The sequence below is a fragment of the Quercus lobata genome, chromosome 9 (assembly GCF_001633185.2).
Source record: "Quercus lobata isolate SW786 chromosome 9, ValleyOak3.0 Primary Assembly, whole genome shotgun sequence".
NCBI classification, from domain to species: Eukaryota; Viridiplantae; Streptophyta; class Magnoliopsida; order Fagales; family Fagaceae; genus Quercus; species Quercus lobata.
Genome location: NC_044912.1, coordinates 41857006 through 41882766, shown reverse-complemented (window position 1 = coordinate 41882766; position 25761 = coordinate 41857006). Strand labels below are relative to the sequence as shown.

Genomic DNA, 25761 nt, shown 5'->3' with positions numbered 1-25761 from the left:
AATTTTTGCCCACGCTACTTCAAACGTCTCACTTGATGTTTCTATGACACACACTCACTTCACAAGTCTCTCACACTTGCTACATTACCTTTTTTTTTTTCACTTCAGCCATCACTACATCTATTTATACTAGCTTTTAGCTTCTTTCTTTTATTGACAATAAAATAATGACTTTCTCAAATCTTCCAGACAATTTGAAAAAGTGTGGCTGAACTTAAACTGAGCTCTAGAGAATTCGAGAGAGAGACAAATTGAGATATACTTTAGATATTTCTAGAGAAAGAGAAAGAGGCCATGCTTGTTGTTTAACACACACACCTCTATATATATAAATATATAAATATATATATATATATATATATAAAGTTGTTATTTGGTGTAAATTTTTATCATTTTTATGTAATATTATTTAAAAATTAAAAATAAATTATTGGCATAAATGCTCTTTTCGTCCCTACATTTTGGGATCGTTTCTATTTTGGTCCTTATATTTTCATTTTACCACTTTTAGTCCCTAAACCAATTAACACGTGTCATATCAGTCCTTGCCATCAGCTAACTAACAGAAAAAATTGACGTAGCTGACGGCACTATTAAAATAATAATAAGAAAAATTATTTTGGCATTAAAAAATGCTACATCAACATTTAAATTAATTTTAATTAAATAAAAAAATTAAAAACAAAAAATTACATGAAGTGAGATCTAAGAACATGAGAACATAAGAACTTGTTCTTCAATGTTCTTCTTAAATCAAGAAATAAACCCAGCAATGACATCAAATCCAGAATCAAAGAACAAACCCAGAATAAAAGAACATGAACATCAAAGAACATGAACATCAAACCTACAGGAGAAAAAAAAAAACATGAACATCGCCAAATCAAAGAGCATGAACAAAAGCAAACACAGGAAAATGAAGATTGACACAAACCCAAGAAGAACATAGAAATCAAAACCCAAGCACGAGAAGTCAACTTAGAGAAAATCAAAAACCTAAAGTACAAAAACCACAATCCAAACCTACAGAAAATTAAATAGCAAAAATGAGTCCACAAACCCCAGATCTATGAAACTGAACTACATAAAATCAAAGAGCAAAAATGGGTCCACAAACCCCAAATCTAGGGGATCACGAAGGGATTGGACTGTGGCAACCAGTTACAGATTTAAGAAGGGATTGGACCATAGATGGAGTTGTTGGAGAGATATAGGGTTTGAAGGCTCTGGCAATACTTCAGACTCTCCGGAACCTCGCCGGAAAGTTGCATCGTCAGAAGCTAAAGGTTGATGAGCTGGTTCTTCTTCTCGTTCCAGCACATAACTCCTTGGAGCTTGCAGATTGAAGCGACGGACGAGTTCGTGAAGGTCCATGAACTCAATTTGTTGGCCGGGTCGGAGAGAGAGTTCTTCACGCCTTGCAAGCACATCACATCGTCTTCAATGGAATTGCTTAGAGAAAAGCGGAAGATTAAAGCTAATGAGAGAATCAGAAAAATCTTCATAGTGTTTTAGAGCCAGCATTTTGATGTTGATTTTTATGTCTTGTTTTTGTTGTTTTTAGTTTGGATTTTTGAGAGTGAGGTGGGTTTGTTGGGTTCAGAGATGGGTTTTTTTGAGTTTGAGATTTTTTTGTCTGGATTGGTTGTGTTGTATTTTTTGGATTGATTTGGTACTTTGGTGCTTTGGGATTTGATGATTTTGCTAGGTTTGAGAAAATGGTAATTTTGAGATTTTTTAATTTTTGGATTTCAATTTATGGGTTTGTGTTCTTAGATCTAAATTTGTTCTTGCTTAATCTTGTGTTTGTTTTCTAAGGAAAAAAAAAAAGTCAAATAAAGGAAAATTTTCTTCTTGTTCTTAAATCTAGATTTTTGTTCTTATTGTTCTTGTTCAAGGCACTCTTAAATCTCAATTCATGTTATTTTTTGGTTTTAATTTTTTTTATTTAGTTAAAATTAATTTTTAACTTAAATGTTGATGTGGCATTTTTTAATGCCAAAATAATTTTTTTCATTATTATTTTAATAGTGTCGTCAGCTACGTCAACTTTTTCTGTTAGTTGGCTGACGGCAAGAACTGATATGACATGTGCTAATTGATTAGGAACTAAAAGTGATAAAATAAAAATGTAAGGACCAAAATAAAAATGACCCCAAAATATAGAGACGAAAGGAACATTTACGCCTAAATTATTTAACAATTCTATCAAACGGAGTTAAGACTTTACAAGGGTGACTAAAGAGATGAATGAAAGTCTAAACAAGAACTTCACCAGGGAGAAGGTTGCCACCGCCCTCAAACAGATGCATCCCACAAAAGCACCTGGCCCGGACGGTATGTCTGCCATCTTTTATCAAAAATATTGGAATATAGTGGGTTGTAGCATTACTAATATAGTTTTGAATGTTCTTAATGGTGATATGTCTATGGCTAGCCTTAATAGACCCAATATTGCTCTCATCCCAAAGATTAATAATTCCAAAAAGATGGCTGATTTTCGGCCCATAAGCTTGTGCAATGTTGTTTACAAGCTCATATCAAAAACCATTGCAAATAGATTTAAGGCCCTACTTCCTCATATTATTTTTGAAAATCAAAATGCTTTCACCTCTGACAGGCTTATTACTGACAATATGCTTGTGGCATTTGAGTTAATGCACTTTCTAAACCACAAAAATGCAGGCAAGGAAGGCTACATGGCCGCCAAACTTGATATGAGTAAGGCGTTTAACAGAGTTGAGTGGTGCTTTATTAAGGTAGATATGGAGAAATTAGGCTTCAGTTCCAAGTGGATGGATCTTGTTATGAGGTGTATCACCTCGGTATCTTATTCTGTTGTAATAAATGGTGTTGCTTGTGGGAACATTAATCCTTCCTGTGGGCTTAGGCAAGGGGATCCTCTCTCCCCAACTCTCTTCCTTATTTGTACTGAAGGGCTTTCTGCTCTTATTCACGAGGCAGCCCGAAACCATAGTTGGACAGGCATTTCTATATGTAGGGATTGCCCAATAGTCACTCACTTGTTATTTGCGGATGATAGCATTCTCTTCTGCAAAGCTAGTGCTGAGGAATGTCGAGTATTGAAGCAAATCCTCCAGAACTATGAGGAAGCCTCGGGTCAGAAAATTAATACCGAGAAATCCTCCATTTTCTTTAGCCCCAGTACATCTCAAGAAGTCAAGGATGAGATTTTTGCTACTCTTGGCCCTATGCAGGATTCTAGACACACGAGATACTTAGGCCTCCCATCTTTCATTGGTAGATCGAAGAAACAAATCTTCTCTATTCTCAAAGAGAGGATTGGACAAAAGTTAGCCGGGTGGAAGGATAAACTTCTCTCTATGGGGGGTAAAGAAATCCTTATAAAAGCAGTTGCTTAAGCAATTCCCACGTACACTATGGGGTGCTTCCTTCTTCCCCAAAGCCTATGTGAAGAAATTGAGAGTATGATGAGAAGTTTCTGGTGGGGCCAAAGGTAGCAAGAAGCAAAGATGTGTTGGGTGAGCTGGAAAACAATGTGTAAACAGAAAGCAAGCGGTGGAATGGGGTTCAAGAATCTACAAGCTTTTAACAAAGCAATGCTTGCTAAGCAGTTATGGCGAATTTTGCAAAACCCAAGCTCTCTTGTGGCTAGGATTCTCAAATCAAGATATTTCCCTTCTGGAGACATCCTAAATGCTAAGCTTGGTAACTCCCCATCATACTCCTGGAGAAGCATACATAGCAGCCTTGACATTATTAAAGAGAGAACTCGTTGGAGAGTGGGCAACGGGAAACTAATTCACATATGGGATGACAAATGGCTGCCAACCCTGTCCACCTACAAAGTCATTTCCCCCCCCCCCCCAAATGTTATTCCCCAATTCCCAATGGTCTCATCTCTCATAAACCCAATAACAAAATGGTAAAATGTGGATTTGGTTAGGGCAACCTTTCTCCCGTTCGAAGCAGAAACAATCTTGAAGATTCCTCTAAGCCGCACCCTTCCAGAAGACAAAATAATCTAGATTGGAAATAGGCGTGGAGAATTCTCAGTCAAAAGTGCCTATCATGTAGCTCACAGTCTGATGGGGGCAAATGATCAAGGTGAAAGTTCTAATGGGGATCCTTGTAAGCCCTTGTGGAAGCGGCTTTGGCATCTCCACTTGCCAGCAAAAATCAAGGTTTTTGCTTGGAGAGCTTGTGTCAATGGTCTCCCTATGATGGAAGCCATTTTTAGAAGATGGATTTCTCAAAATATGGCCTGCCCTGTTTGTGGAAATGATGCTGCATCTGTTGATCATGCTCTTCTTACATGTGATTTCTCATCCTTGGTTTGGGACTTTTGGCTTGAAAATCCTCTTCACACCCAAGGATTTAAAAATTCCTTCCTAGACTCGGCTCTATCTGTCCTCTCTCACTCAACTCTTCAAGATTTGGAGCTCTTCTTTGCCACGGCTTGGGCCATATGGTCTAACAGAAATAGTATAGTGCATAAGGATGGTGGTCTTTCCCCTCTCCAAGTTTGGCATAGAGCAAGAAGTGCTGTGGAAGAATTTACATGCTCTACTAGTTGGGATTTTGGCTTAGTAAGGCCTGCCTCATCTAGATGGAGCCCACCCCCTCCTGGAGTTTTTAAAGTAAATGTTGATGGTGCTTCTTCAGAACAAGAAGGTTCTTCCAGTGTGGGTGTTGTTATTAGAGACTTCAATGGTCAAGTAGTGGCTGCTTTGTGCTTGCCGCTTCAGTCTTATTTTTCTACAGAGCTTTCGGAAGTTTTTGCTTTGGAGCAAGGTGTCCTTTTTGCTCAAGAGCTTCAGCTGCCTCGGATTATTGTTGAATTTGATGCTCTGGCAGTTATTCAAGCAGTTAATGATAAAGCTACAGGGAGCATATTTGGCCACCTTATTCAGGAACACCCTTTCTAAATAACTGTAATATGCTAAGAATTTCGTTAGTTGCCCAGTTACGAAAGAATATATAATACTAGCATCTCGAGATCCAATTAAAAATCGAGATTTTAAGACTCGTTTTTGTGGTTTTTCATATGATGACGTGGCCAAAGTTTTCCACTTGGATAGCGAGTTTATAAAACTCGCTTTCCAAAATCGAGTTTTATAAACTCGGTTTCTATTTAACGTTTTTTTCTTCTAAAACCGAGTTTCAGTTACCACTTAAAACAAACTATAGTCTCAGACCCTTTCAAAATCTCTCAATCTCAGACACTACGCTCTCTCAAACTCATCCCCTCATTGTGAAAATTTCAAAATCAACTCACTCTCAGATACTCCGCTCTCTCAAACTCACCGTGCCGAAGGTGCTGCTCCCATTGACACTTAGCCACTCAAACTCAATGCTGCTCCCATTGACAGTCAACCACTCAAACTCAGTACTGCTCCCATTGACCCACCGTGCGCCGAAGGTACTCTTTCTTTCTCCAACTCCAATCTTAGGTTTTGGAATTTCATGATGTTACCTATTTCGTTTTTCAATTTCGGATCTTTCTGGGTTTCGGTGGTTCATGTCATTTCAGTGAATGCATGTATATTATTCAGTTTGGTTGTTTGGAAAATTAATTTTTTTTAACTAATTGAGCATTTGAATTGTTGGATAGTGTAAAAAGTGTTAATATCTGGATTACATTGATATTTAATCTAGTTTGTTTGGGTTTCATTTGATTTGTTTACGGGTTTTGTTTGATTTGTTTGTGTATCTTGTTTCATGGTATTTTCACTGATTTGTTTTGGGTTTGTTTTAATTTTCTGTATGTATTTTCGTTTGTGGGTTTGTAATGCAAATTATGGGTTTGATGAAATGCTTCTATGAACAGTGTATGAGTTGTGAAGTAATAAGTGAGAGAATATTCATTTGAAAAAAATGAGAACTTACACCAGAACATCTGTATTTGAGCGTGGACATGGTTTTGGGGTTGTGCCACATTTGGTTCAGCCATGGGAATAAGGAATGAGTCATTGTTTGGTTTCCATAGATTGATAGATTGGGTTTGAAAAAAAAAATAATAATTTTGGGTTGCGTTGAGTTTGAGGTTAATAGTTTTTTGAAACCATCTGATCCAATCATCCATCCAAATATATATATATATATATATATAATTATTTTATTACAATTATCTCACTATAGTTTATTCAATAAATAAACTAGGTAGTGAATGGTGTGAAGATTAAAGATTGAAGAATACTGAAGCTTTTGGGGGTGGACTATGAATCTTCCACTAACCTTTTGATTTTGTGGGGATGACTTTTTTCTTGTGTCTCGCTTTAGCTTTTACGCTTTGAGTTTCTTATAGTTTGGCATAGATTAACAATTATGTCTTTCTTATCATAATTCACACAAAGAGATTTTCAACTCACTATAGCTATGCTGGTTAAGCACTTATAACCCCACTCTTTTTTATGGGGGCTAAGAACCAAGAACAAAAAGACTTGCAACAAACTAAATCTGGTTAACCACTTATCCCTGCTTGATGCTAATAAAATAGTAATTCTGGAATCATATGATGACAGTTCTGCTATGAAGTCTCAAATGTTGACAAATGGTCTCCAATGAGATGGCTCAAGCTCAGTAAACAGAAAATGAAAGATTGATTTTTTCCCCATGTTTGGTAGAATGGAGTAGTTGAAATTAAGAAAAAAAAAAGTGGTCAGATTATTATTTTCTATCTGGGTTCATACTTTTAATCTTCCCAACATGGGAAGCAAATATGAAAAAAAAAAGGTTTTACATGGGTGATTAGATAAATATTGTCCTAATTTATAATTTATTACTAAAAATAATTCAATATAAGAACACAAACCTCTCCCAAATAGTAATTTTCTTTTAATAGTACTAACAATGATTAGGAATAAAACATACCATGATAACTTCTAGAAATAGAAGCTATAGTAGTTTGCTTAATTGGGGTAGGTTGCAAGCTTACATTTTTTGAAGAAAATTCTATTTTACAGTAGCAAGTCATTTATGTATGAATTGAATCCTTAAAAAGTGGACTTGCTTTTTATTTTAAATTAATGGGCACATTGACTGAAACCACATTTGCTTGACTGGATGAATCATTTGATATGTGAAATATAAAATATCCAATGAATTAATGAGATTACTCAAAAGAAAATCTAATAGTATTTGTTAGTAACTAATTAGTATTAAAATGTAGTGATATAGGTTTTATCAAATAGCAATTATCAGTACGATATCACTACAATATTAATGATGCCATTCCTTAGCCCTTATTAACCAGTAGCCTCCTAGTACTAAAATATAATCCATATTCCCACTCCAGGTTTACTTTGACCAAACCAATTAAATCTCAACTTGGTCAAGCTTGTGTTTAATTAAATAAAATGAAAAATTGAAGAATCAATTGCCTTGTTCTACACCGGTACTCTAGTAAGACCATTCACTATCACACTCACATTGTGTAGGTCCCACATACAGTACATAAATCTTTATTACTTATATATATATATATATATATATATATTTAAAGCATTGCAGTTAGCCAATGGCATGCATCCTTGTGTAACTATAAATAGACAAGGTAGTGCATATTGTAGTCATCTGTTATAATTACTTATCAAAAAAATAGTATAGTCATCTTTTATAATCAACAAGAAAGCATAACTGAGAGGCATTTTCCAAGATTTTGTCTCTTGAAGAGTTGAAACAACCCTAGCCTGCTCTAAGAGACTTAGCCTTGCCCATCTTTCCAAGTCGTAAACTCATTCTTTCTATCAATTTGGTACTGCATTTCTTGCCCATCTTTCTAAGTCGTAAACTCATTCTTTCTATCAATTTGGTACTGCATTTTGGTGCTATCCTCTGCCATCCTATGAAACTGGAAAATTAAAGGATCCTTTAACAGTTTTTACTAGTTTAAAGCAGTTTGATTTGTCAAATGTGCTCAATTCTTCCGCCATTACCAGAAAACATCTCTACTGTAGCTAATCCCACTCAACATTATGGCTGAAGATTCTATGGACAGGTGTTTCTATTAGTGATCTTTATAGTGAAGAAGTTAAAGTTTCTGTTACATTCTACTTAATTTGACAATCTTTCCATGTGTTTTTAGAACAACAAAATGAACTACCATATGAAGAAGCACATTGTGTTTATTAATGCTTCTCAAGCATTTTTACAAAATTACTTATCATTGTTTTTGAGTTTTCTGTAAACAAAGTTGTCTTATTAACTCATCATTGTTTTAGCATCCTTTTTTAAATAATGCCAATAAGCTGCTATTCAATATAGATTTTCCTTGCATGTAGACTAGCACTCCTTTGCCCCTACACTATTAATGATCTTACAGTAGCACTCTTTGCAGTATGGAGCCTTAGATCGATGAGGAGCTAGAGATCTTACACCCCGGTCTGCTTCAGAGGTCATTGTTGACGCGACAACCATATCATCGATCGGAGGCAATTTGGAATGACGAGGTGAAATTTCTAGTTCTAACAACCACTTTAATTTTTACTTTGTCTTTGACTTTTAGTTAGCAAGTTCTTTCAAAGTTGTATTTCTAGTTCTAACAACCGCTATAATTTTTATCGATTTTGTAGGACTCGGGCCCACTTACATGTCGTGGTCGTACTAAGGAGATGGCAAACGTTCAGATGCAAGATGATCGAGTGATTGACATTATCAAATTGCTAAGGCTGGAAGGATTGTTTAGAGCCCCTTCCAGAGAGATAGATCATTGCCTAATATCGGCCGTAGTTGAGTGATGGCGGCCGGAGACTCATACGTTCCATCTTCCACATGGTGAGATGTCAATCACCCTACAAGATGAGGAGGTAATTTTCGGACTTCCTATAGATGGTGAGGTCTTGGTTGGGTTGACTGTTGTGGTGGATGGGGATTGGAGTCAACTGTGTAGGGACTTGCTTGGTTTTACTCTGCCGAATGACAATAAAACTTTGGTGGGGCAAAGAATTCTCATCAGCCGACTTGTTGAGGCCATTGCAGCGCCACTGCCTCATGACGCAACGAAGATGCAGATACACCAGTATGCCCGGTGCTATATTTTAGCGCTAGTAGGGGATAAACTTTTCATGGACAAATCAAGAGATAGGGTGCATCTGACGTTCCTGGACTTCATTCGCAACCTTCGTGATCTGCCACAGTATAGTTGGGGTAGTGGTTGCCTGGCTTGGTTGTACAGGGAGTTGTGTCGGGCAAGCGAGAAAGGGGCATCGTAGATTGGTGGGGCATGCACCTTGGTCCAGTATTGGGCATGGGCAAGGTTGCCATTCTTGTGCCTGAGGATAGAGCCCCCACCTGGATGTGATTATGGCCCATGGCCATATGCTCCACTTGCATTTAAGTAAGTCTTTTCCTGATATTTAGTGTGTTATGCAATATACTCTTCTTAGTAACTAAATTGTATTATCGTTCTTATGTTATTCGCTCGTAACTGTAAGTGGGTGCGGGTGCCAACCTCGAAGAGTAGGCCATCCAACACGGCCTTGATCCACTATCGTGAGCAATTAGTTACAATGCAGCCAGACCAGGTAATAATATTCAAAAATTCTGTTTGGTTATGATAATTTTCCTTAAGAATATGATTGCTTCATCCTTTAACATATCTTTTGTTATAATTTTTGTTTTTCCCTTTATCTATGTATTCTCCCTTGTTTCACATTTTAAGATGCTATGATAATTGTTTTTTGATTCTATTGTAGATTGTGTGGCAACCATACGAGGCAGACTTTGGCCACCTTCCTGAGTTCTGCGTTGCAGGGAGGGATACGTGGACAGCAAGGGTGCCGCTTGTGTGTTTTTGCATGGTAGAGAGACACCACCCGAACCGTGTCCTTCGACAATTTGGCTTGGCACAGGAGCGGCCTGACGATGTTGTCTACGGTGATAGACTGCATAAAATAGACTTACGTGGGAAGGTGGAAAAGAATTGGAGGGAGGAGCATGGACCGTATATCATTTCATGGGAAATGAGACGACAACAAGTTTGTCATGCACCTCCTCAGATTGGTGAGATGCCCCGCAATCATGCCTATTACCTCTGGTACCGTCCGATCACTCGAAAGAATGTCAACCGCAACATCGCTAAATTAGATATAATGGTAATGTGTTCTAATTACATTTTATTGCCTACTTCGTTTTACTTGAGTACATGTATGAACGTAGAATCAATTTCTATGAATTTTTCAGCAAATCTGGTTTGATTTGACTGACATCTAATTAAAGAGTTTCTGATACATATAGTATTCTAATAGAACTGTTAGTTTTGAGTTGAGTATTTGAGTAGATTAATAAGTATTATATTATCCATTCATTAATTGATACATAAATGTCTCAAATCTGATTGTACTGGTTCTTTCTCCATTTCAGATTCAAAGCCATTTAGCGCTGTTGGAGATGCTTCCTGAAGGCAGCCAAGCTCACAACCATGTCCGGCGTGTCCTAAATAATGTGGCTGGCCTTGGTGGTGGTCCTGCAGCAAATGGGCAGGCAAACAATGGGCATGAGATTGAATTAGCAGCTACTGCAACCCCAAGCACAAGCGCAACACCCGTAAGTACACTGACCTGTGGTCAGCGTGCTACTGCAAGCCCAAGCACAAGCGTAGCTAAGGGTCGTGGTCGGCCTGCTACAGCAAGCCCAATCACAAGTGCAGTCAGGGGCCGTGGTCGGCGTGCAACAACCCCTCGAGTTGTAACTAGTCCTGAGATGCCTCCACCCATCTCGCACGCATCTCCTTAACCTGAGGTCCCTCCACCCATCCCAGATGCATCTCCTCAGCCCGAGGTCGCTTCACCCAGCTCACCTTCGCAGCCCAATTTTGATGTCAGTATTGATCAAAATTTGACCCCTCCTATACTCCCCGAGACACCCTCATACCCACCCACCAGCTCTACTGCACCCATTCCTGGCCTCTACATAGAGCATCATTACCCACCTACCGCATCCTCATTTGACCCTCTAGGACCTCCGGTTGGGATTGACACTCTACAACCACATACTGATGTACCGGACGAGCATCCCCCTCATCAGCCCTCACCCCCACAAGGTAGATTGCAACGCACTAGAAGAGCACTCACTTGTGGGATAGGTGGACACAAAATAGGACACCGAGGCAGCTCTATGGTATGATAACATTAATTAGAATGTAATAATATATTTTCTAGTTCACTTTATTCTTATCATTATACCGAATATTGATTGCATGCATCTAATGGAATTTGCAGCACGATGATGAGCCCAAGGATAATGCCCCGCAGCCTCCTCCCTCACCCAAACATTACACGAGGGCTAAAAAACACAAAATTGGTGAACCTTGAGTAAGTGCTAAAGTCATGGAATTGGACCATAATATCGACTTCTCAATATGCATTAATGCATTCTTTTAATTGATGGATGGAGCAGCCCTTTGTAAGATTAGAGATTAATCAATCTTTATGCTTCAGTAATGGCTCTTTTATAAATTCATCCTTCAGTAATGGCTCTTTTATAAATTCATCCTTTTTGCAGCACGACGATGAGCCTAAGGATGATGCACCGTAGCCTCCTCCCCCGCCCAAACATTACACGAGGGTTAAAAATCGCAAAATTCGTGAACCTTGAAAAAGAGGTTTGTTAACTATCTTGTTTAGTGGTGTCACTCTATGTCAATGCTTTGTAGTCACTCTATGTCAGTCTATGCTAAACTGGAAATCACCAATGCTTTAAGTACTTACTGTGGTGCTAAACTCCATTTGTTTTTGCACCCTAACTTAAATAAAAGAGGTGAGAACCTATAAAAAAAAATCTGGAAAATGTTCCATCAGAAAGTTGAGGTACATTTGGATAGTTTCACATTCAAGTAACGCCTATTAAACTATAAGGCAAAGTACAGGTACAGCTGCTTGTCTACCACATTCTGTTATAGATTAATCTTGTGTTGTTTGATCAGGACAGTAAGAAGAATGGTGAGTGTCCGGAAAAGAGTAATGACGTTGCATCCCTTAGATGTGCATTTGAGTTATTTGATGCCAACTTCTTCAACGATAAAAAGGTGACTTTTTATAACTTGTAATACTGCTGTTTTGGTGTTGCTTTATATTTGTAAATTACAAAACAATCCATGTTGTTAGGAAAAAGTGGAAAATAGAGTGATTGTCATGCCATATGTTTCTATAGGAGCTCAATATGCAGATATGTTTACTAAACCCTTATGCAAGATCTGATTGGATTTACTATATGGCCAGCTGGGATTATATGATATGTATGTCCTAGTTTGAGTGATTGTGTTATGAGTAGTATTTACATGTTAAGAGTAAGGAAGCACGAACAATTTAAAAACCTTAGCGTGTCCATGTTTGATATAGACATGCCTTAGAGACGGTTGCTTATGTGTTGATGTGGTGTCCAAAGATTCTTTTTGGACACAGTCAAGACATGTTTCAGACATAATTGCAACACAGAGATGAAATCAATTTTTTTTTTTTAAAAAAAAAAGGGAAAGAGAGTGGGATTTTTGACGTGGCCAGTACTGGTCTCAGCCCATTGGCAGTGGTCTTAGACCTTCACTGCTGCTCTCATCGCATTAGCATTCTTGCCATTAGTTGCCTTCATATGTTCTGCCTTCTTCTTCTTTCATTTTCTTTTTGGTTGCTTTTGATGATTTGAGAGTCAGTGGCTTCCGGAAGAGGCTTTGAATTATTTTCTTTTTGAAGACCGGGCTTATCAAATTTTCTCTGTGTCATACAAGCTGTGAACAAAAAAAATACATGTGGCTGATGCTAACTAATTTGTTGAGGATTTTTAGCCAATCCCAAAATTTGGGAATAAGGCTTTTTGTAGTAAAACAAGCTGAATGCACCTTAACTTTTGCTCTTAGAGCTTAGAGCATGTGGCTATTAACCACAACGTCGAAGTTTCAAGTCCTTCCTAAAAAAAAAGGTTTTGCTCTTACAGCACTCATTAACAAAAGCCTAACATTAAACTTGTTTAAAAATGTAAAATACACAAAATATTAATTAATTAATTGCTATGTTACTGTTGTGTCTTGTGCTATTTTTTCAGAATTGTTGTCACTATGTCTTGTGCTGTGTTTGTGTCCATGCTTCTTAGGTTAAGAGGTAAATGTGTAATAATGTACTAAAGTTGTTAGTATAAATGCGAAGCGTGTGTTAGGGTAAATTGATTAACCCAAACACACTTTGCAATGCTTAACATGTCACAGATACAGGACATAGCTCATAGATGGGAATATGAAATATGTAACAAATGAGGGACACAGTTCAGTTTTGTTGATAAGGAGATATGTTTTGAATGTTATGTTCTAACATTATTTAGCTCTTCTACTTTTCCATTACAGTCTCCAACGTCATTGAAGAGTGAAGAGTGAAGAGTATCGTCAGTTGTTTCGGCTTCCACCAGATGAAGTGAGTGACTTAAGGGTTTTGTAATATCTATTTGGAGTTTAGATTCTTGCAATATATATATATATATATATATGGACTCTTTCAGTGTTTTGTAGTTGATATTCTCTTTAGCTTGTAAGGTGTTCGTAGTTTATGATGTTTGATGTGAAAATTCTGATGTGGGGTTGCATCTTAGAAACTTTGTTTGGGAATTTCGTAATTTTTCCTTTATTGTAGTTGTTACTTGTTAGAGCTGTTTTCTTATTTCATTTGATTTGATTTGATTTGATTTTATTATATTTATATATATATATATTTATTATTATTATTATTATATTAGCCTAGGTGTATTCTAGGAAATTAGTGGATTCACACATTTATGAAGTATTACTTGAGAGTTTCTATGGTAAGAAGGTTCTATTTCTTTTCTAACATGCCTATAAACGGTGCTGTTTTTCTTCCTGTTAAGATGTTTCTATTATGTTGGACTTCCTATCATTATCGGTTCATATTTTTTCTTGCTTCCTTCTATGAATTCAATTAGTTATTTGGACTCTTTCTATATTAGGAAAATTGAGTCCTATAAATTTCTTTACAGGTTTGATTGTTTTGTGAAGTTTTGCTTGCTGCAAAAAAAAATTCTACAACCTATAGATAAGGTCCATTGCTTTTATTCTCTGCACTCTCACCTCCTCCTCTTTAGAAGGCATTGCTGCTCTAGTCTCTCCCATATTTTTTTTTTTAATTTTTTTTTTATTAATGCACCCAATAGGACATCAACCTGTGATCTTACCCACCACCCAACATGGAAGTGCCATCAAGCCCAAAGGCCATTGGCCGACATGAATTTTTCTTCAATTCATATTTTTCTTTTCCCCCTATCTTATTCACTGGCATCCTCATTTTGGTTGTGTTTACTCTATTAGCGTTTTGTTCCTTGCTTGTATAGAATCCCCTACTACAGGGCATAGCTAATTTTGTAACTGGTTGTATTTTTTTCACATAAATTCTGAAATGTTATCATTTCAAAGAAATATAAATTAAAAAAACACCAAATGACATAGGAATGTCTATTAATGCAAGGGAACAAATTGTCAAGATTTGTTTCTGTAGTCTTTTGGGACTAAGGCTTTGTTGTTGTAGTAGTAGTGGCACATTGGTTATCTGCTACCAATTCTGTTTTTACATCCATTTTAACTTTCATTGTAGGCTTTAATGCTTAACTTTCTGTATTTTTTTTGGTCTAATTTCCTTGGATGTGTATTGCTTGCAGGGTCATATGTACCTGTTTGTTCATTATATTTGTTTTACTCTAACATATTCGGATTTGAGACGAATATATCTGAAAATGTCTGCTGGGATCGCATCTAGATCGGGAGGACTCATGAAATTTCTTTGGCCTAGACTTCAGCCCATCGATGTTCAGTCTGCTGCCTTGTGGGGTGTCGCTCACCACCACTGCTCTTTGGATCGTTCAGGTCAGCTTCCCTTTCCATCCAATCCAATCCAATCCAAAGCCATTTTTTATTCTACTTGTACTTTATAATTATCTATTATTTATTCCTAATCTCATTTTCTAAGAATATGAAAAATATTTGTATTGTGATGGATTGCATCTTTGTATTCGCCAAATCTAAGATTATTTAACGAACAAGAACAGTTTTTGATGCACATGTTTCATTGCGCATATGGTCTATCTCTTTTTTTTTTTTTTTTTAAACTGATAATTTCATTGAAAAAGTGCAAATGGTGCAAGCCTAATACAAGTTTTATTTAAAAAGTCCCCCTAACAAATGATATTATTTTCTAAGGATTTGTCAGTTGTTAGTTCATTAGTTCATGACCATTCTCTCTTCTTGTACATGGTTGTATTTCACATTTATAAATAATGTCAATGATTAATTGGGTCACCATAAAATGTCTTATATATATAAAAGATATCATATATCATGGTTGTATTGGTTTTAATAGTTGTTGATTGTAGAAATGTTAACTCTGCTTGATTGTGGCCTTGGATTTTTTTTGAGATAGTCAGTCATTACATTTTTCTTTTCTTTTTTTTTATTGAGGTAATAGCAGTTCTTAAGTTGTGTTTCAATTAGGTATATTCTATCAGGATTGCAAGCATTAAATAGCACTTTTGCTAGTTGCAGTATGATTGTTTAATTTTTGTGCAAGAACTTGTTTTTTCATTCTAGGTATCTAGGTATATTTTTGAACATTGTTTGTATATGTTTGATTTTGCTTCGCGAAAGGGATTAGTGGTCTAGGGATAAGAGTAACACCGTGATCGACTGATTGACTGATTGTATGTATTTTGTTGTGTAAAAAAAGTGAGTAAATTTATATTTACAAATTTGGGTTTTTTATTTATTATTTATTTATTATTTCTTTTTTCTTTTTTTCTTTTTTTGGTTTTTCTTTAAGCTCAGAACTAACAGTTTGACTCAGATGAATATACTTGTGCTTTTCCGGCAAACAAAAATTGAAAGCAGTTATGATTTGGAAAGAAAAAAACAATTGTTAACTTTTCTTACCTTTCGTGTTTTAGACATCTAATTAGCCTTATCATGCAATTTTGTAGAATGTGCTAATAAGTTTGTGTTAGTTATGTTTATAAGCATTTGACATTTTAAGGTAGGTAACTTTTCTTGGCTAATGGTTTTCTCTTGCACAGAATACGAGAATGGAGAAACCCAATCTGAACGAATTCTACCACGTATTTACCAGTCGCACAGTCAAAATTCATTGACTACCGCATGATGGGTGATGGTTCCAAGTGTGAAAGCTGGAAAGAATTCAAGACAAGTTGTTTAGGGAATTTCGCGAAGAATTTTGTGAGGAAGAGCCTGGGCCAAGGTGTAAGGCTGTATTGTTCCCTCCAAATCAAGTACTTCCTCTTCATTTTCGCTATAAATTCAAACCATTTGTTTGATTCCGATTTTGCTGTCTCCATTCGTATTTTGTAATTTCTCATTCTTATTCTGATCTTCTATATATGTTAAGCATTACATCTTAGATCTGAACTTATTTGATCCTTCGTGATTATATTTCTATTTTTGTTTTGCAATGATAATTAGAAAAACGAATTCATCAACTTCGACGTTCACTATCTCAGGCAATATATATTGAATAAATAATTACTGTAAATGGTTACTTATGATGGTTAATGGTTTGTTTGATTGTGGTATTGTTAATCATCATTTTTCCTAAATTCAAAATCCAAAAAAGAAATAAAAAATTTACTTACAAAAAAAAAAAGTTCAATTCTAATTGTTTCGATTCTGTAGGTATGTCAATGTACATTGCGCTTTTCTATTTTGTTTTATAAAGAAATTAATGGCAGTCTAATTATTTTTACTCTGGTTCTTTCTTTAATTTCTTATTTCCTTATGATTATCCTCTTTCTTCTTTTCTATTTTTCTTTTTTCTATGCATTTGTAGGTTAAAGCTTAGTCATTGCTTTTCTTCTTCATTTTTATTACAATATTACTGTGAATTTCTTTGATTACAATATTATAATACAACAACTGTGGAATTTGGATGAGTATCAAATTGTATAAAAGAAATACAAATTGTGCAATTTGGATAAGTATCAAATTGTATAAAAGAAATACAAATTGTGCAATTTGGATAAGTATCATGTATTAATTAATTATATTGCACTTACCTCTATTTCGAAGCATAAAATATATAGGCAAAGGAGAGTGATTGACCATTATATACATATTACTAATATATTTGTAAAAAAAAATAAAATGCCACAGATTGAGAAAAATAGAACAATTATTACTAAATAATAGACTAACTTTTACGGGTAAAAACCTAAAACGCGGCGGTTTTATTTATTTATTTATTTTTCTTTAAAGATAAAATTGTAAAATCATGGAGAAAATTGCTTCTAAATAATAGGCAAAATTTTAGGAATAAAAATACCGGGTAAAAACCTAAAAACGTTTTTTTTTCCTCTTTTCTTTAAAGATATAATTATAAAATCATAGAAAAAATGGCTTCTAAATAATAGGCAAACTTTTAGGAATAAAAATACCTAAACGTGGGTTTTTAAATTTTTATTTTTTTGCTTGAAATTGTAAAAAAATTATCAAAGCAACGTTCAATGATCACAATTTATTAACTGAAACAATAAAAGTAATGGATTTATTTTTCACCAAAACTCTATTGGATATTGTTATCCTTAAACATAGCAATTTATCCTTAACAATATTGCACAATCCAAAATCCTGAATCTCAACTATCAAACATAATAAGGAAAGTAAAAAAAAAAATGTAAAACAAAAAGATAATTTAGGATTCTAAAATCCTAAAACATGATTTTTTTTTTTTTTTTAAATTTTTTATAATGGGAAACTGTGCTGGTTAGTAGGCCATTAGTAGAGATTCTGAAATCCTAAAATTTAGGATTTTTTTTTTTTTTTTGGCTTGAATTGAAAAAAAAAAATACTACAAATTTTTAGTCTTAAGTATAGTACCTTAAGTGTTATTCCTTAGGTTATTTTCTTAAAATTCAGTCATGTGGTTACTTAAATAAAAAATACTAGCCTCTGAGCACGCACTCACGCGTGTGCTCAGAGGCTCTTCTATTTTTTTTGGTAAAAGTTAATAATATGCAAATTATAATTTGGGATTAATGTATTTCCGAATCACAAAAAAAACCTAGGGGTGTGATGAGTGTTAAGCGTTTGTGGTAAAATAATTTTTTCATCACACCCTTAGGTTTTTTTTCTTGATTGGAAAATATATTAAAGACAAATTATAGTTTATGCATATTATTAACTTTTACCCAAAAAAATAGAAGAGCTCATGCGCGTGCTTAGAGGCTAGTTTTAATTATATCACAGTTCAATAGTGGTGATTAATTTCATTTTGTTAAGAATGTAAAATCACTGATAGCATGCGACATCTATAATGTAATCTTTTATGAGAAAAATAAAATTTATCTTCTTCTTACTGAATTTAGAAAAATTTCTAAAATAAATTATTGAAGTTTTAAAATTTATGCTGTAATCTTATTTAAGTTAGAATCTTTTTATCCCCCTTCATCTCTACGTAGAGAATATTGTAAATGGATATTCCTCTCTATGGGGCTTATGTGCAATACAACTTCCTAGATGAGCAACTTGTCAATTGATTGGATTAGAGGATGTTTTTAATTTTGTAATCTTGATATTTGTACGAGATCACTAACATAATTTGTGTATGTGCTAGAGTGGCTATTGCTTATTACTTTCTTGGTAACATAATTTTTATCCCATACTTATTGCATTATTATGTAATAACTAAATTATTTTGATTTTTCTTATTTCATGGAAGACCTATTGCATAAATTTGTTTTAAACTTTATTTGTTTAACTTCCCAAATGCAGGTCCTTTATGGGCTAGAATATGCAGGTCTTTTATGGGCTGGAATATGCAGGTCCTTTAAATTTTATCAATTTTTTCCTGGTCGATGCATCTTCTGGCTCTCATGCATACGGTGCTGAAGCAAATGCATCTTCTGCATCGAATGTTGACGAGCTTCATCAAGAAATCTCAGTTCATTCACTAATAGTCATAATTCCATTGATTATTGTGTGGACACACACATATTCGTTGGAGTATTTTCAAGAAAATCCCAAGAGGAGGTACAAGAGAAGAAGATGTTGCTGGAAAAGCTACAAGTCAGAATGAATGAAGCAGAAGCAAAGGCCAAGAAACTTAAAGAGTCATTCGAGAATCTTCTCAAAAAGAAACCCGAGGTTTATTATTTGAAAAAACTTAATATTTGTTTAATGGTAGTTATTTGAAAACATAAAAAGAAAGAATAAAGAAAACATAAAGAACGAATAAAAAAAGAATATTTAAATGAAATGGTAAAATAATAGAAGTTTTGATATTTGGTGGATTGTAAATTGGTATGTTAAAATTGATAAAGCAGGAATTGAACTGAAATTGTAAATGCTCAAATATTTAGCAGTCTTGATAAGTATGCTCTAATGGTTTAGTCATAAAATCAGCACTTGTATTAAAGGTTTAATGTTCAATTTAATCATTACCCGTGATAGTGGCTGCATGATTTGAACTCAGAATACTATGATAATTTCTCATGGATAAAACTATTAAATTTGATTATGTTGGACATTATAGCAAGCAGCGTTTATCATAAAGTTAACTCAAAGAACCTGCAATCCATAATAATGGGACACGTTTGTGTATTTGGGACAACACTCGATTAGAGTCCATAGACGTTATATTTGTGTATTTGTTGATACTGTCATACTGGCTTTAGAATTGTGTTGCTTTATTGGGTTTTGGTATGATTTATGTTATGAGGTTGGAGACCGTTTTTTTTTTTTTTTTTTTTTTTTTTTTTTTTTTTTTTTTTTTTTTTTTTTTTTTTTTTGCAGGGAGTTATGAAGGCAATAAATGTGAACAAGCTGACATCTGCTGGGTGCAGAGTGAAAATATGGATTGTAGATTGGTTTGCCCAGCTAACCAATAAGATGGGAGGTGAGTTGAAGAAAATTGATGTTGTTGGGCGCTACCTCATTGAGATTTGGAAGGCCGTTGGGATGGATATTGATGGAGGGAAGGTGGAGTTTCTGTGGTCCTCGAAGGAGATAAATTGAATTAAGCTCATGAGTACTAGCCTCTTGTGATGGATATAACACAAAGGAATATGGTTTCAAGGATAAAAAGGTGAATTATTGTATGATGATTATTATTGTTACTTTAATATATGCTGGTGATGTGGTCGTTATTTTTACTTCTATTATATTTTGCTATAGGTGTGGTCACATTATGGGTCGAAGTGATGAGGAAGAGTTCACTACAGCACAAATTTCTACCCATGCATGTAATGTGCTTATGTGTTTTTTCTTGAAGGTGCTTCCTTCTTCACTTCTAGTTTGTGAATAAACCATTTGATTTTGTGGAAAATAAATTTTTTTTTTCAACTGTATGAATTTTTTATAAAATAAATAGGCCGACATTTGCCAACTGGGAATGGATCATCAAAAGGTGAATGTACTTGCAAGAGAGTACTCTGATGACATGAAGAGGAAAAACAAGCCTATTATTTTGTCACACTGTATGTTCCTAATTCTTTATACTGACTATTTGTCTAATTATTTTTGTATCCTGTAACATTTTGTGTATAGTTGTTTGGTCTTTATTTGTTTTGCTTACTGGTAATTTACAAACATGTTACCCAGTTTACAACAAGGTCAGGAGAAGATGTCGAAAAGTGATCCACTATCTTCAATTTTTATGGAAGATGATGAGGTAGGGTGCATGTATAGGGGTATCAAATTGCCATTTAGGGGTTACATTGTGTTTTCTTTATTAGTTGCGCATAGCATAAGGATAGTGGATTAGAAAACTAGGTTAACCTTAGATTTAGTCTGCCTCCATGTTGTAGGCCAAAGTAAATTTGAAGATAAAGAGAGCATACTGTCCTCCAGATATTATGGAAGGGAATCCATGCTTGGAGTATGTGAAGTACCTCATTTTATCTTGGTTTAAAAAGTTTGTAATAGAGGGCAGTGCAGAGAATGGTGGTGATAAGTAAGTCATAAGGATTTTATTATGAAAGCTTTACTTATTTTATTTAGTAAATTCTACGACATCTACCTTTTCACATGATGGTCAACCCTTGCATCTTGTTCAAAGTGCGTGCTCCTTAAGTAATTTCTATAGTTGCTTGAGCCATTTTTCCAAAATCATTTTTCATTGGGAATAGTAACTCAAATTGTTTTCTTCCAATGTAAGTTTTCTTTACAATCCAAGAGCTTCGAAAGCTTTAAAGAATTGGTTGCTTACTATGAAAGTGGAAAGCTACATCAAGCTGATCTTAAACCAGCCTTGGCAAAGGCTTTCAATAAGATACTAGAGGTATGTTGTTTCCATTTATCCATTTAGCTCTAATTAATGCTTCTTAGGTAGATTGATTCCCCATCACTTTGGGGAGTGATGCCACTACTTTACACATTTTAGATAAATGATGTTGGACTTTTGCAACTCATTACCATGTTGAAGCTATGATTAAATTGCTAGGACCTTAATTTGATTGGCCCACATCCTTTAGGGTATGTTTGGAACTGCCCCATCCAAACATAGGGTGAATTTTTTTGGAAGGGTGGGGCTATTGCAAAGTATGCTCAAGGGAGCCTATAAATCATCAAATTCGTTAATTCTGTGGTCTAACTTCTTTGTTCTATCTGTTTGTAGCGTGTAAGAGAACACTTCAAGAATGACAATAATGCAAAAGATCTTTTGAAAAGGGTTAAGGTATGGTCGATTGACTTTTAAAATTAATTTCTTTTAATAATGAGTTTTGAAAATGTTAAGAGTGAGAATTAGCAGTTGCACATATAAATTGTGCCTTCAATCAAGCCTTGCACTAGTGGTCAGAATTAGCAGTTGCACTAGTGGTCAAGCCTTGTTGCAATGACAAGTGCCTTTCACCAAAAGTTGTTGTGGGTTCAACCTTAACCACTCCGAAACCCCACAAATAGTGAAAGTTTTGTGCACTCAGTACTACGACCTTGCAGCCAGTTGTATTCCTTCATTAAGAAATATACTCGTTTTAGGCAAGTATTAGATTCAATGTTTTGAAAAAAAAAGTTATTATCAGATACATTTTCAAATTTTTAATTGCATTGGGTTTTGATTATAATTATTGCTTTATTTGTAGACACATAGATATCATTGTTATATCAAACCTCTTGAAGCATTGGAAGGCGAAGATTCCAGGAAAAGAAGGTAGACCGCTTCTTCATCATGCAGGGCTTGTTCAAGCTTTATCAGATCATTTTCTGCTTTTTCCTACTTTCAATTTCCCATTGTGTGATTGAGCTCTAACATATTATTATGGAAGAAAAAAATAATGTATAATTGGAATTATTTATAATAAAAACAAAATATGAAATGTAAAAACCTTGTTAGTATACCACATAAATTCTCATATGACACTTTAAGCTTGTTGGCCTTTGCTTCTGCTTCATTCATTCTGACTTGTAGCTTTTCCAGCAACATCTTCTTCTCTTGTACCTCCTCTATGGATTTTCTAGAAAATACTCCAAGGAATATGTGTGTGTGTCCACACAATAATCAATGGAATTATGACTATTAGTGAACAAACTGAGATTTCTTGATGAAGCTCGTCAACATTCGATGCAGAAGATGCATTTGCTTCAGCACCGTATGCATGAAAGCCAAAAGATGCATCGACCAAGGAAAAATTGATAAAGAGATAAATAATGTAAGTTGGACTTACATTTGATATCCATCTAAAGTGTGAACCTCCTTCAAATTCAGGATCCTTTGCTGAAAAGCAATTGCTTTTCCCATTTCATAATCTCTAACAAGAACTTGCTTCTCAACATCACCTTGGAAGGTTGAATCCCAGACTTGAAGTTGCTACTTGTCATTTTTATGTCTAAGCAATAAGCATGCAAAATATATCAGAAACTTTTGTAGTACCAAACATGATTGTTACACATAACTTGTCATGTGTTTTCTTCATAGTTTTGTTTCTATATTTATTTTGTTTAATGGTAAAACTAATTAGCTTGCATGAATATACAAATATATGCTGTCTCCATAACCATAAGGACATTGGTAAGCTAGGAGTATTTTGCATTTAAGTACTTTTTGTTTAGTTCATTTTCACTAGCTTAAGTGCTAAAGGTTTAATTCTTGCTTTTTTGTTTCAACTTCCGTATAATTCGTTAATGCAACCTTTTTGCAGCTTGGTTTCGTGCTTCTAGCTTTGATATGGGAATATAACTTCCCACCTTTCATGCTTCTGATAATCGCAATATTGAATGATGGTATTATTTCAAAGAGCCTCTTGCAAATATTTCTTTCTTTTTTCTATTACTTAGCTGGTATTCTTGGCCTCGTTTTCTTTCTAAAGAAACTAAAGAGTTTGCAAAAAATATATAATAAATTAAATTGATAAAGATTTGAATGATAGATTTTTGTTTTTTGCATTATATGGGAAATGTGATCAAATTCTATTTGTGATTTGCATTAGGGACCATCATGACGATTTCAAAGGACCGGGTAAAGCCATCTCCAATGACTGACAGTTGGAAGTTGAATGAAATATTTGAGACCAACACTGTCATTGCCACATATCTTGCTTTGGTTACCGTCTTAAAAGGGTGGATAACTTTCTTTTCCGTGCCATTTCTTAGTGTGATTGCAAATTTTTGATAGAGAGAACTATGTATTGAGCTGTGGATATTTAAGCCTTGATTGGCAGAAATTTTATGTTTTGTTAGGTGACTCCCAGAAAAGAATGGTACTTGACACATTTTTTATATCAAAAGCTTATGTTTCTCATATTATTTGGAGTTAAGATCATTTCACTATATTGTCAAAAGCACTCATTTGGTGTTATGGAGAGGAATAATTTATCGAATGTAATGCATCTATAGGTTACGTTGTTGTTCTGAATGTAAAGTTTATAGGAATTTTGAAATGGATGTAGCATCACATGTATGGTGTTAATAAAATCCTTGGGATAGATGTGAGTAATCGCATTAACTGATGCTTTGATTTCTTCTCGAGTTATTGTTGTGATTTTTTTTTTTTTTCCTTTTTGCTTAACATGTTTATGTTGCTTATAGTTTTCCTAAAAACAGTCACAAGTGAAAATCTTGAGGTAATCCAATCCCTCTCCCCATTATTGCCAACAAAGAAAAAACAAGGGTAAATGTGAGACGAGAGTCAATTTCTATGAATTACAATGAGCATAAAAATTTTAAAATTTCATATTCGAAAATAGAGTATATGTGAATTTAAAATGATCATTCATATGCATGTCATTTATATAACCTAGCAATAATGCTAGCTGGAAGGCATAACAATATAGGAGCCGGTGATTCCAATTAATTTAAGACTGAATGTGGCAAAAGCTACTTCCATGAGGAGGACCATTTATGAACATGTATTTATTATAATTTAGAGCTAATAGTATTGGTTTTAGTATTGGCATTGGGGTAACACAGGAGCTCAATCAATTAAAGTTATAAAAAAAAAAAAAAAAAAATCCCGGTGTTCACATCTACCCCACATAAAAGGAGGCCAAGTAGTTAAAAAAAAAAAAAAAAAAATTACAAAAACATAAACACAACTTTTTCCCTTAAAAAGTTCAAAAAAGCTCATTTGTAGAAAAGAACAAAAATTGTGAGCTTTAAAAAAAATAGATAAATAAAATAACTCGAGTGTTTAAAACTCGAGATTCCCAGTGGAACTCGAGTATTTAATTCTTGAGAACAAAAGGAGCATCAATGCTCTGTTTAGTTCGAGAAGTCCGAGAGGTTGCTTTGTTTTCCTCTGTTTTTCCAGTGGAACTCGAGTTTCATAGACTCAAGTTCCACTGGGAATTTTTTTTTTTTTTTTTTGCTTTGTTTTCCTCTGCTCATTCCTGAAATCATTCACTGGGATTTTTTTTTTCCTGGTCACGCAGACAAACCAGAAATTGAAAGGAGGCCAAGTAGTTAAAAAAAAAAAAAATTACAAAAACATAAACACAACTTTTTCCCTTAAAAAGTTCAAAAAAGCTCATTTGTAGAAAAGAACAAAAATTGTGAGCTTTAAAAAAAAATAGATAAATAAAATAACTCGAGTGTTTAAAACTCGAGATTCCCAGTGGAACTCGAGTATTTAATTCTTGAGAACAAAAGAGCATCAATGCTTTGTTTAGTCCGAGAAGTCCGAGAGGTTGCTCTGTTTTCCTCTGTTTTTTCCAATGGAACTCGAGTTTCATAGACTCAAGTTCCACTGGGAATTTTTTTTTTTTTTTTTTTTTTTGCTTTGTTTTCCTCTACTCATTCTTGAAATCATTCACTGGGACTTTTTTTTTTTTTTTTCCTGGTCACGCAGACAAACTAGAAATTGAAAGGAGGCCAAGTAGTTAAAAAAAAAAATTACAAAAACATAAACACAACTTTTTCCCTTAAAAAGTTCAAAAAAGCTCATTTGTAGAAAAGAACAAAAATTTTGAGCTTTAAAAAAAATAGATAAATAAAATAACTCGAGTGTTTAAAACTCGAGATTCCCAGTGGAACTCGAGTATTTAATTCTTGAGAACAAAAGAGCATCAATGCTCTGTTTAGTCCGAGAAGTCCGAGAGGTTGCTCTGTTTTCCTCTGTTTTTTCCAGTGGAACTCGAGTTTCATAGACTCAAGTTCCACTGGGAATTTTTTTTTTTTCTTTGTTTTCCTCTGCTCATTCCTGAAATCATTCACTGGGAATTTTTTTTTTTCCTGGTCACGCAGACAAACCAGAAACTGAAACGTGTGCATGCACCTGCTGAGAAACAGAGATAAAGAAACTGAGAATGTAATCCATAAACACTCATTGAGAGGCAGAGAAGCTGAGAATGTAAATGCAC

At 34.7% G+C, this 25761-nt stretch overlaps 2 protein-coding genes and 1 pseudogene across 2 annotated transcripts; all 3 read left to right on the top strand.

The window, feature by feature from the left end:
• The first annotated feature begins 4070 nt into the window (after positions 1-4070).
• LOC115961769 lies at positions 4071-4910 on the top strand. The gene has a single exon (XM_031080692.1). The coding sequence runs from the start codon at positions 4071-4073 to the stop codon at positions 4908-4910; it is 840 nt and encodes a 279-aa protein (XP_030936552.1).
• Positions 4911-8762: 3852 nt separating this feature from the next.
• On the top strand, positions 8763-9194 carry LOC115961768 (serine/threonine-protein phosphatase 7 long form homolog). Its single transcript, XM_031080691.1, has one exon. The coding sequence runs from the start codon at positions 8763-8765 to the stop codon at positions 9192-9194; it is 432 nt and encodes a 143-aa protein (XP_030936551.1).
• A 9848-nt stretch (positions 9195-19042) lies between these two features.
• On the top strand, positions 19043-22122 carry LOC115961767 (annotated as a pseudogene).
• The last annotated feature ends 3639 nt before the right edge of the window (positions 22123-25761 follow it).